Genomic DNA, 12,530 nt, shown 5'->3' with positions numbered 1-12,530 from the left:
ACGCTTAAGTGCGATCACGTAGCTGTTACTCCGTAAGAATATAATCGATTTCTTGGAGAACGATACCGATTACGCTTAAACGAATCGTTGCTCAATGAAACGTTGTTTTTCCTATCGTGTCCTCGTTCACGTTAACGCGAATGTGTGTCGTCGATGCGCTTTTACCTGGCCGCAGAGACCAATGATCGATTTCCTGCGTTCACGATGATGTTTAGATATCCAATTATATAATGGAAAGTAAGATGTAATTGGAGATAAGAAATTTTACGAGTAATTTCAATAATCGATTCATCGTTACACATCTCTATTATACACAATTATAAATTAATTCTTCTAAAAAAATATACTGTTTTCGATATATATATTTTTAACTTCGCCACTTTCTCACTTCTTTCCAAAGAAATTTTACATACTGGACAAAGCTTTCAAAATTTCCGATATTTTTTGCAATTTCTCCAATTACTTTCACAATCGATTACGATTTGGAAAAAAAATTTTTTTTCCAAAGTTTAAAATACAAATAAATCCGCGATATGGAACTCGTTCCAAAGGCGGTGGTGGATCGTGACGAGGCGTCGCGACGTTGTTTCGAGCGGAACGCAGCGGGGGATCCACGATTTCTTGCGAGTTGGCGCGCGATAAACGAAAACGCCTCCGATCATTTTTGCTGAACGAGATGCCACGGGATCGTAACCGGTCGCCGTCGTTTTTGGCACGATCCTCATCGCGATCGTTACGGGGAGGAAGCCCGCCTGGCGTTGCGCTTAAGCCGATAAAAGGCGCCGGAGATTATTACAATAACTTTTCGCCGCTTCCGACGCCCCTGTAAATTGTTCGGATTGTTTTCTTACGCGGAATCACCCCCGTAAGAATTGCTTTTTTCCCTCCCTCTCCCCTTTGGACCAAGCGGAAGACTTTTATTTTTTAAAAGGATAGCGGCGAGAATGGAGAATTCGTGGAGACTTGGAAAATTTTTGAAGGTAAATACCTACGTTTAGGAATTATTTTCCAATATTTTTTTCTTATTCTATCCGTCCATCGTTCGCGCAATCGTACCTGCATTTTGAATAAAGGTTAAATCATTGCTGGTTTAAATCGTTTAATAATGGACAGTAATTGAATATAAATTTAAATGGATTGAAACTGGTGGGTAATTACTTTGCATAAAATAAATAAAAATAAAAAAAAGAAAGGAACGACACGATATATCGAATATCGCTCAAAACGAATATCGATCACGTGATAGATTTAGATGCAATTATTTTCAATCGCATGATAAAAAGGAAAAGAGAAGAGTTTTTAAGGTTTCGACTTATTTCTCGATAAATTTTCATGTAATTCTAAAGAAGCTGTACAGTTCACGATCGATGACGATATTTGAGTACTTATTTCTCTTAATCCCGGAAAAAAGCGAGAGGGAGACGATAACGAGCAACGAGAAAGAACATAAATTGGCGTGGTGCAAATTAGAAACTTTGGCTTTTCGGTGGTGCGCGCGAGAAATAATTATAAGGAACGAGTTTCCCTGGTGAAGAGCCATTACGACAGCTTTTACACTCTGAATATTATGTAAAATCACGATGGAAACCGACCATTGCTCTCTCTTATTCTCGAAAACGTGGAAAATATTTCGTAATCGAGCAAAGATATGCTCGAAAATGTGCTCGGATATCGGCATTCTTTAATAAAAATGTTTGAACAGTGTGTCAATAACGATTCGACGATCTTTGAAAATTTTGAAAAAAGAATCTTTCCAAACTTTTGAAATATCTTTTTAATAATCATACATTCGAAGAGTATATGTGTAAAAAGGAAAAGCACGAGACGAAGAATCTTCGAAGAAACGTTAGGGTTCACGTGTGAAAGAATTTTTATTTGCATCAATAGATAAGACATACGATATTTCATTATACATATAATTCATAATCTTTTTATACATTGCGTTAAAACATAATCGAAAGTTATCGAGAATATTAACGGCGAAAGAAATAAATAATTATTATCAGATTTTTTTTTTTTCTTTCTTCTCGATTATACACGAGATTCACAAAGATTAATTATTACTAATATAGATTACCACTTCTTACATACTTTTCTTAATCTAAAGCTATGTTACATCGATAAAACGCCATATAATCCAATGATCATTGGAATATACATTGAAATACTATTGGATAACTTGATAAAAATCATTCCTTAAATATACTTAATCTACGCGCGAGTTTCTCTAATCGTGCTGAAGATAATTTCAAAATATTATCACTGTAACTTAATATAATATCAGGGATATTCTTTTCGTTCAAAATTTCCCTTCAGAACAATCCATCCGATCGCTCGTTCGAGATTTTGGTTACAGAAAATTTAGAAGAGGAATCGTCTGCGATATCACAGGTTGAGTCGTCGTATTTTTTTTTCCTTTTCTCTTTCTCTCTCTCTCTCTCTCTCTCTTTCTCTCTCTTTCATTTCTACGCGATTCCATCGCGTCAGCGCAATCGAATCTTCTTCATCATGTTGAGAACGCTGGATCCAGGCAGCGGACAGGTGGGATAGAAATTATGGCATCCTTGACCTTCCACGCCGGATATCAGTTGACCCATATGCGCGGCGAAGTGGTACCTCGAGGGCACTTCCGCCAGCGTGCTCAAGCTCGTGTCCCTGAAAAAGTTTCCATGAAATATTCATCTTCTCTCCTATCCGCGTAATCAAAATATTATTTCGTGGCGCAAAAAATTAATTAAACATTTATTATCGAATTTCCATTTCGAATTGAAAGGTGAAACTTTTAATTATTGCAAATTAAAGTCTTCTCAAATTTTCAGAGAAAACTCCGATAACGAGTTGAAACTTCGATAACTTCCCTTAATAAATTAATAAATTTAGCCGAATAAATTTGTTCTTAAAAGAACTTTTAAAATGATCTTACAATGTTGATATCCAATAGACTTAATAATCATCGTTAATCGTGATGTTATCGTTCGTTTCATTTTGCAAGATGACGAGGTTAGATCGGGTTAAACGATGATCAAAGACGTGCTCAGATTACATTTACATTTATCAATCATAGCGATAAAATTGACTGAGATACTGGACAAAAATTTAGAAACGCAAATATAATAAGCACAAATTTCTTCGTATGGTTGAAAAAAATATTAATCGATCAAATGGTGTAATCGTAGTGGAATAAAGTCCATTTTGATTATTAGATCATTACGCGAAGTACCATTAATAAAAAAAAATTTGTTTTCTAATTTTCTACAGTTTCTCTTTTTTCCCCCATATCACAGAATCATTAGCATATTCTCATTAATGCTCCGATGAATACCTTGTTGTTGTGGAAATCTCTCATTCTGCACACAGTGAAATCCAACCATTATAAATTTTCTAAAAACGGAGCATCCAGCGATGCGCAACGTGATCAAAAAAAAAAAAAAAAAAAAAAAATCGTTACACTTAAGAAACTTACTCATTCATTCGTTCGATAATTCGGATAAATCATCAATTTTTCCTACGCTTTTGCGCGCACAATTCAGCGCGAATGAATACGAAACAGGTGTCGTATATTCGAGAAGTGGTGTTTCGCAAGAACCAGAGCCACAGTCGCGAAAACCACGTTTCGAAACGGTGAATAAAGAATAATGGACAGGCGTCGACACCAATGGCATGCACGAAATCGAACTCCACTTTCGTAACGGTTGACCATGATAAACTGGTCGAGGCACGAAGCACATAAGAACAGGCACAAGGCGAGTCGCCTTTTACTTTCGATATCGACGACTGTCTGTAAATCCGGTTTACGCTCGGATCGAAATCGACTGAAAATCCCTCCAACCCAGCCAGCCAGCCAGCCAGCCGTCTTTCCCCGCTCTCGACTGCGAAAGAGGTTGGATGAAGAAAAATAGCCACTTCCGGCTAATCACACGCTCGCCCACCCGCCACTATAATTTTAACTTTCGATCCGTCCCAATTTCACTGTTCTATTTCGTCCCACTTTGGAATTCGATCGGTTTCAGCTGAATTTATGGCATTTCGATGGAATTTTTTATTCTTTCGAGAAATTCGATATTTTCACTCGTAATGAAAACGGGATATACTTATTGTCGATACTTATTGAAATTTTATCGAATAATCTTTAATTCCGTGCGTGCAAGATGTAATTGATCTTGATGACTTATAATTAATTAATTAATTTTTTGCGAAGGAAAATATGCGGATATAGATAAATTATATGAAAGAACGCTTCACCTCTTTTTCTCGCCATTCTATTTATTTGTTATAGAAACAGAAACATTTGCTTTCTTTTTAATTTAATTCAAAAGTGACCTTAAAAAAAAACAACAATCAACAAAACTATAATCAATGAAAAACATCCTTGTCATCGTGACAAAATTTAAAATTAAAATCACGATCCAATTATATACTGTTCCAATCGACCCAAACAGACGATTTAAAGAATGCTCAGAAAGAAATAACAACCAACGATTACGATCATTGAAAAAGATCCATCACTTCCTCGCTTATAAAAACGAAAAAAATTTGCATCGTCTCTAAAAAGAGAAAAAAACAAAATATAAAATGTAAAATCACGATCCAATCACATCTGTTTCGAGATCGCTCGAAAACTCGGATATTCAAAATTTCGAGAGAAGAAACAATAATCGACGATTATTCACAATTAGAAAATCATCGAAAAAAAGGAAAACATCCACCTAAAACAAAAACCTATAAAAAAAAAAAAAAAAAAAAAAAGAATTTACATCGCCTCTAACAAAATTTAAAATTAAAATCGCAGATCCAATTATACACTTGTTCGCTTTAAAAATCACTCGATCACGAATCATTCGCCGATAAATTGACTCGAAAAGGATAGTCACGATCTCGAGGAGGAACAACGATCGTCGATCGTATCCATGGACCGCAACCCGGCTGAAGAAAAGAGAAAAATACTCCTCGGCGGAAATAAGGAAGCTCTCTCGATCTCGAAGAGTAAGAGGAGGAGGAGGAGGAAGAAGAAGAAGAAGAAGAAGGCTAGCTGGATGAAGAGAGCATTTTGCAAGAAGCAGTTTCGTCACGCATCGCTCGCACGAGGAAGACGTCTCGCGTCCGCAAAAGGGAAATCTCCCTGTTTGGCCTTTTACGATCCCTGGCCCTCGAGGCGAGCATAACGAGGATACAGGCAAAACGGCTTCTTAGCTTTTCCATCTTGATCGGTTCCAAACCTCGAGCGATCCAATAAAAATCGGCCTCGCTGCGGAAAACGGCGTTTACGCACGCATAAAAGTAAATATAAAGCGAGTCGCTTCCGGGACGTTAACCACGATCCATCGCGACATCGTTCCTCCGTTTCCTCGTTTACTTTCTCTGTTTTTTTTTCTTCTTTCTTTTTTTTTTTCCTCTTCCGCTTCCTTTATACCGCGTTTGAGGACATTTTAATTTAACGCTTCGTTGGGCGGGAAATGGGAGAGAATGGAGGGGGAGGAGGAAAATGCTATTTCTCATTGATTTCGATTTGTAAAGAGAGAAGATTCGGCGAAGATCTACGAAGAATACGCGCGTAAAATATATTTGAAAACTCCGTTCGACGATGTTGAAAGAATAATTGAATCTTGACAACTGATATATATATATATATATATATTTTTGTCAATTTGAATTTTATCGAATTGAAAGAAATTTTAATTTGTTTAAAGTGCGCGTGAAAGGGCGAATCCGGCGCAATCAATCTTATTCTCATCAACCCTTTTGCAAAAAATTGCTCTTCCACAAGATCAAATAGTTAATTAATCGCAAAGGAAGGAAAAGGAACGCGGGATTCAAAGCCTTAATTGCTGTCAATTAAACTCGGGCTACGCGAAATTTACTTCTTCGAGCGGAAGAGTGGAAACGCCACGTGTAATTTCGCGAGATAAAGCATCGCAGTCAGGTAACCACGGTGAATTAATCGTTAAAGCCGAGCTATCATTCTGTATCCCCTTTTTTCCTCTAAAAAAAAAAAGAAAAAAAAAAAAAAGAAAAAAGAAAAAAAAAAAGAAAAGAAAAGAAGAAAGAAAAATATAGAAAAATACCTCCTTCTCGAGAATTACGACACGAGATCATCGATTCTCCGCATGATTATCCACATCCGGGAGGGGGAAAAAAAAAGGAAAAAATTCAAGAGAAGAAATTCAGATCGAGAGATGCTCGAAGAGCCGTCGTAGAAAGTCGAAAGATTGAATAAGCCGTGAAAAGGAAAGTGATGGATCGTTATAACGAAGATAATCTTGATCGTGTTTGTAAGTATGTACGTACACAGGTCGTTCCCTTTTTGAAGTGGAACTTACGTAAGAGTGATGGAAACTTTCACTTGTTGTACCCCGACCTCTTTCGCTCGTTGGAGAACCGTCCGCTCTTTAATGGCCGGAAATAGTAGCAACTTCTTTCCTATTCCCAATGTTTGTCGCGCTTTCTTTGTAAATAATCGAGAGAATTTTATTATTTAAAATTAGATAGAGAAGAGATGATTTTTATCTCAGTTTCCAATTTAAAATTTGTCAAGAATTCATATCGAGGAATAATCTCGAAAAGGGAGAAGCGAACAAATCGTTCCGGAAAGGAATTAATTCAATTTGTTCTTAAAATTTATCGCGTCAATTTGAAGGAAGAAACTTTCCCTTTAATTGAAAATTCCTCGACCATCGCGAAACAAGAAACGTCCATTTCCAATTTCCTCGAATTCGAACAAACCTCGAACCAAAAAAGGAATATTAATCGAAAATATTTCGAAAATATATTTTACACTCCTTAAGTAACTTGATCTCTCGATCATATAATATCCACAAAATTTAAAAGAGAGAGAAAGATTCGTAAAAATCCATTGACCAAAGGAAAAAAGAGTTGCCAAAATCACGAATGCTACCGAAACGAACCATTTTTCGGTAGCAGAAAAATAAAAAACTCTCCACCAATTCCCAGCAATGCACAGGGTCGAGGCGAAGCAAACCGTGGCCATTGTCGGAGTCAATATTTGACCGGTTCGACATAACTTTGCTTTTAATCAGCGGGCAAAATGGCTCGCATTATCCAAATAACGCGTCGCGTGTTCGCCTTTCGGATCGTAAACGAAAATTGCGGAGATACGGGCGCGTATCATCCAATTTTCGTCCGTTCGTTCGGAGAATCGGCGCGACGATTCGCCGACAAGCGACGAGGAAAATTGGGAAAATGGCGGCCCTCCTCCGTCCGGTAGTTAGCCAGGCCATCCAATTTTCGATGACACGCGGATTCTCGCGCTTGTTGCGCGATATCGAGGCTGACTGCTCGACCCGTGCATATGTTTAGCGAGATATCGAACTGACGTTTGTTTTGTGCTTGTCCCCCCTCGCTGCAAACAGCGAGTTGTTGTTGTTGTTGTTGTTGTTGTTGTTGTTGTTCCGCGTTGGAGCGCGGCCGGTTGATCGATATTCGCGAGGATCGAAGCGAGCTATCCGGCGCGCGCGTCGCTCCATCGGTGTAATCTGGAGATTGGAAGGTAATCCGACGAGCTGACGTTTAATTCTACGGAGGGAGGGAGGCAGAGAGAGAGAGAGAGAGCGTGTGAATCGTTGTTTATGAACGTTGCGAGAGATTTTGAGCGTGGGAAGGGTTTAATGAGGGTTTTCGGATTGGATGGTGTGGGATAGGCTGATTCGAAAACTAGGCTGATTATTTTTTTTTTTTCTTCTTTTTTTCTATCTAATGTTCACGTTGCGAGTCTTTTCTGAAATTTTGTGAAATTTGTTAAATATTGCAGATTTAACGGAGGTTTTTGGATGAGAAGGATTGAATGGGAATTTCTTTTTTTTTTTTTCTTTTTTTTAAATCGAAGATATCGATTTAAATTTTTAGAAGGATATCGAGATAAATTCAATTGGGGAAAAAATGATGTTCGAAAGAAAAAAAGTATGCGATGTCGTCTCTAAATTTCTATTTTCGTTGGACGAAGATTATAAAATACGATTTTTTTTCACATAAATAAGGAGCATCATCGAGGAATAAAAAAAGTTGATAAGTTGTATATCATCTCACGATAGGATACACGTACCACGAGTCTGAGATAATTGTTATGCTATCGTTATTGACATTTCGAGAATCTTATGAACCGCGAGTTGATTCGCGCGAGATTAGTTCGGTTGTTATGTTACTGTTAATGGCGATCGAAAGTTGAAAGAGAAAGTGGCAAAGTGGAAAGTAAACAAGTTATACGAGCACCCTATGAATCGTTGTAAGAGTTTCCATCGCAGAATTGCTTGATCATCCATAAAATTTCAACGTAAATCACTCTTTACGAACGATTAATAAACAATTTTAAACAACGTGTAATTATTGATTTTTCTGTTCATATTCTGTTTCACCTCTTTCACTAAAGCAAAATAAGCTCGAAAACGGATTCCAGAAAATTTTAAGTATTCACCGATGGATAAATCGTTGATGAATAAATCGTTTTCTAAAAAGTTTTCACGTTGAACAGTTTTGTAAATGGAATGAAATTTTGAAAGTAAATTAAAAAAAGAATTTGAGAAATCGTGTCAATCGTATTTACAAATTAAAATAAAATTAGAATATTTCTTCCTGTGGAATGCTACTTGTAACTTCACTGTATTCAAAATGAAAGAATACATAATACTCGATAAAAAAATTCCACGGAAGTAAACATCGATCAAAATTTCGAACAAAATTAATCGCTCAAGTCTAATGAAATGCTTGGATCATCGTTTTACTTGGAAAGTAAAAAATTGTCAAATGTATCGCTGTTTCGTTAGCTACTTGTTCTTTTTTTTTTTTTTTTTTTAGGCCTTGAACTTATCAAACACGAGGGACAAAGAAATAAACGCAATTTATCGTTTACCTGATTAAATTTAACAGGGACCTTTCCATTTCGCTTAGCTGATCCTGATTGACGGACGAGGTCAGTTCGCATATCAGCTTGGGCAAACAAGCAGTCTTGATCGTCGTCATCATTCTTGCACGCCGTGAAATTGCTGCAAATTAATCCATATTATTAGAACACGTGTAAACCTCTTATTGATCCAATGAATATCCGATATCACACGTTCCAGAATCTGATTCTGACTCTGAATCCATATAGTACGCCTATAACGTGCACCGTGTCAAGAATCAAGGATAATCCTTTTACTTTTCAGAGAAAACGCACGAGTTGCGCACGAAGATATTTAACTTAATAATTAAATTAAAAGTAACAGATCTTTTCTCCTCAATCTTCGTTCGTTCTGTGAATATTCACCTTAATTTGCCCCCAATTGAATCAAATTACAAGTTTCTCGTCGGTTTCATTTAATTAAAGAAACCATCGAAGTAGCAAAACGAGGATTAAATACACGTGGAGAAATTTGTCGGCAATTACAGAGATATTCGAAAGATGCAAGATAATAAATTATCGAAATATAAATAGAAAAAAAAGAAAAAAGAAATCGCGGGAATAACACGTATCGAAGTATATTTTATAATCAAACAATTCGATCTCTTGAAATAGAAGTGGAACTTGCTTGATCCTCGTTAATTAACTCGATTAATCCGTTAATGAGATAAAAAAATATAATTAATCAAGCCGAATGACTATGAAATTTTTCAATAGTCGATTGTCACGATCACGATAATTCGCTTAAATATGACATAAGATATCCAATAAGGATGTGCTAAGTGGACGAATGTTTACCAGCAAAAGACCTCCTTATAAACTTCACTTCGAGCGTGTTTCGTTAAATTTACAAAAGCAGAGAGTGTGGCGAAAACGATTAAAAAATCTTTTCTCGAACTCGAACAATTGACTTGTACGGAGAAAAGAGTAATTGAGAAGAAACACTATCTCTTGTCAATTACCATTAATCACATCAAAGAAGAAAGTCTCGAATGAATCACGCATACGGTACGATAAATATCACGTGCACTTAACAAAATTACGATATATAAAAACATCATAAAAAATTTCGACAGAGAGAAAAATATACATACGTGCACCAATCTTATTCACATTCATTACTCTAGAAAATATTACCATTATTAATTAAAAAGATTATTACTATGCTTCGTTCGAAATTACAAGCATGAAAAAGTGGCAAACAAAATTCAACAAAAATTCAAGTTATATATCAAATTACAAACGTCAGAATTTCCTTTCCAGACACTCGTCCAGCCTTCTAAACCAAATTCAAAATATCTTCAAAGCGAATGCGATTCTACCATCGAAACGCACGCGAGCCCGCTTCGTGACTCGCCTCGTCATAAATATTCCCACGAATTAGAACGAACGGAACACGTTACGAACATCCTGCGACGAGATCAATTTATTATCCCTTACCGTTCTCCTTCTCGTCCATCTTCTTGGTGACGGACAGGGCTATCCTGCCCTCGGGATCGTTGCTCCTCCCTTGGCTCTCGGGAGTTTTGCTCGGCTCCGTGATGTTTTGCCCGCCCGACCGGCCGAAAATCGCGGTGATCAGGTAAGTGTAGTCGCCCGCCAGCATGAGGAACATGCCGAGGAATATGACCAGCCGCACGGTGCTTGTGTCCATGACCATGCCTCCGGCGAGTCTCTCGCGTCCTTGGCGTTGTATCGCCGCCGTGAAACGACGCGTCCGCACCGATCGACGATCCCCGATTCACTGCGGCCTCCGCCGATTCAGGGACCGGATCGAGGAAGAACCGAGCCGAGGGGACTGGATCTGCCGATTGAACTTTATTCCCGGTGCCGCTACACCTACTGCGTCCGATAGATTAAAACGGCGCCGCGCGATTCAAAGGCGCCACCACCATTTGTTCTTTTTTTTTTTTTTTTTTTATATATATATATATATATTATTTCGATTCGATCGCGTGATCGTCGTGAATGTTGATTCTGATCGAGAGAGCGATCGAGCGTTATTGGAATTTATGATGCGATGATGCGGTTTCTCGTTGCGAGTTGAAGAGATTGTTTTGAAAAAGGAATCGATTGGATTCGATTATTCGAGGAGAAAGGATAACGAAGCCTTGGAATTGTGAAACTGGAGATATCGTTTTGTGGAACGAAAGAAGGCGTGATCAATCAGTTTGAGTTTAATTGGTGTCTGGAAAAGATAAATGAAGTTTTGGAATTGTGAGAATAGAGATATTGTTTTCTTTTTTTTTTTGTGTGTGTGTGTATGTGAAATTAATTGAGATTTGGATTTGCTGAACATATGAGAAAAGATATTGTATTTGTGAAAAAAAAAGAAAAACTGTATTAAATAGAGAATGGCTCGAATTTGATAGTATGTGGAGAACAGGTAAATTTTAATTTGGGTTGGAAAGGGTAATTTTTTTTTTTATGAAATTGAAGATCTTTCGAAAAATGTGATAATTAATTTACGTTTGATATATAAATTTTTATTTAGGGTGAAAAAATAATGAACTTTTGCGATTGTAAAATTAGAGAAATATAATTGAATTTTTTTTTTTTAAGTTTCTTGTATAATTAATTGAGATTCGAATGCAGAATATTAATCGTAGAACTTATAGAGAATGATAAACATACGCTCGACTTCTTAAGAATTCGAAAGGAGAACATAAGTACGTGTTACGCAACAGCCATATTGGAACGCCTTAATCCGATTTTCTACAGCGTATAAATGCAAATTAACAAAAAAATACATACCTGTGAGTAACATGGACGACGCATCGCACGCCCGTGTCCAGAGATCGTCGACTTTCAGACTGTAGGATGTTACAGCAGAACTTTCGCTTTCTATTCACTTCCACTTTCTTCGATACGTTCAAATCGTCGCAATACTCGACAACTCCAAAGCAAAACTATATTTCCATCGCACGAAAAAAAAAAAGAAAAAAAAAAAAATTCCTCCAAATTTCTTCGAATTCTGTTAACACGTAAAAAAATCCAATTTCCTTAAACGCAAATTACAAATACAACTCTAGTGCAGAAGTGAAACCACCGACACTCTGAAACTGTAACGATAATGAAGCTTTCTAATTTTTTTAATTAGAAACAACGCGGATCGCGGACGCGCGACGAGTGAAAATAATTATTCCGGTTAAGTAACACGATCGAATGGGTCAAGTACAGCGAAATGAAAAGAATGCGTTTAACGACGAACGACGGAGGTGTTCGAGCGTCGCTACCGCAGTCTACCGACGTCGCGCAATGACTGTGAATGATTCGAAACCATGGCGGCAGACCTAACGAGTTGTCAGTGAAAGTTGGACACCCGGCCGCAGCTCGTAGCGATCGGATCGGCCGATCTTGTGCTCGTTTGTTTGCCAATCGGGGCAAACACGTAGGAAGTGTATCCTTTGTTTCGGATGCGCGAGCGTCGTTTTTTCCCCTCGTTGAATGGAACCAGGTATATACGAAATTATCGATTTTATTCTTCGATTTTTCAATTTTTTTTTTAAAGTTTAAGCTAAAAAAAATTCCATTTTTAATTATATAATAAGTCAAGTAATATAGAGAAATATTAGAAATGTTAAGAGGATTGGCGAGAAATAAAATATATTCATTGTTGTATATGAATTATGAATTTGTA

General features: G+C 37.2%; 1 protein-coding gene across 2 annotated transcripts; it reads right to left on the bottom strand.

Annotated features, from left to right (window-relative positions):
* Nucleotides 1–1,874: 1,874 nt before the first annotated feature.
* LOC122718972 lies at nt 1,875–12,109 on the bottom strand. 2 transcript variants are annotated; one of them, XM_043944436.1, is made up of 4 exons: nt 11,645–12,109; nt 10,331–10,732; nt 8,861–8,993; nt 1,875–2,655 (listed from the first exon to the last, which is right to left on the bottom strand). In XM_043944436.1, the coding sequence occupies exons 2-4, from the start codon at nt 10,548–10,550 to the stop codon at nt 2,484–2,486; spliced, it is 525 nt and encodes a 174-aa protein (XP_043800371.1). In that variant the 5' UTR covers nt 10,551–10,732; nt 11,645–12,109; the 3' UTR covers nt 1,875–2,483. The 2 variants fall into 2 exon arrangements, with proteins under 2 accessions (XP_043800371.1, XP_043800381.1); XM_043944446.1 differs by having other exon boundaries at nt 10,331–10,729.
* Between the last annotated feature and the right edge of the window lie 421 nt (nt 12,110–12,530).

The sequence above is a fragment of the Apis laboriosa genome, unplaced genomic scaffold (assembly GCF_014066325.1).
Source record: "Apis laboriosa isolate Shangri-la unplaced genomic scaffold, ASM1406632v1 scaffold11_cov152, whole genome shotgun sequence".
NCBI lineage: Eukaryota > Metazoa > Arthropoda > Insecta > Hymenoptera > Apidae > Apis > Apis laboriosa.
This window is presented reverse-complemented; position numbering and strand designations above follow the sequence as displayed.

Excerpts from the sequence above, each read along its gene's own strand:
- LOC122718972 (XM_043944436.1), bottom strand. The coding sequence starts at position 10,550 with ATGGTCATGGACACAAGCACCGTGCGGCTGGTCATATTCCTCGGCATG. Across the intron at positions 8,994-10,330 it reads GATGGACGAGAAGGAGAACG|CAATTTCACGGCGTGCAAGA; the intron begins GTAAGGGATAAT and ends ATTAATTTGCAG. Across the intron at positions 2,656-8,860 it reads TCCCTGTTAAATTTAATCAG|GGACACGAGCTTGAGCACGC; the intron begins GTAAACGATAAA and ends AAACTTTTTCAG.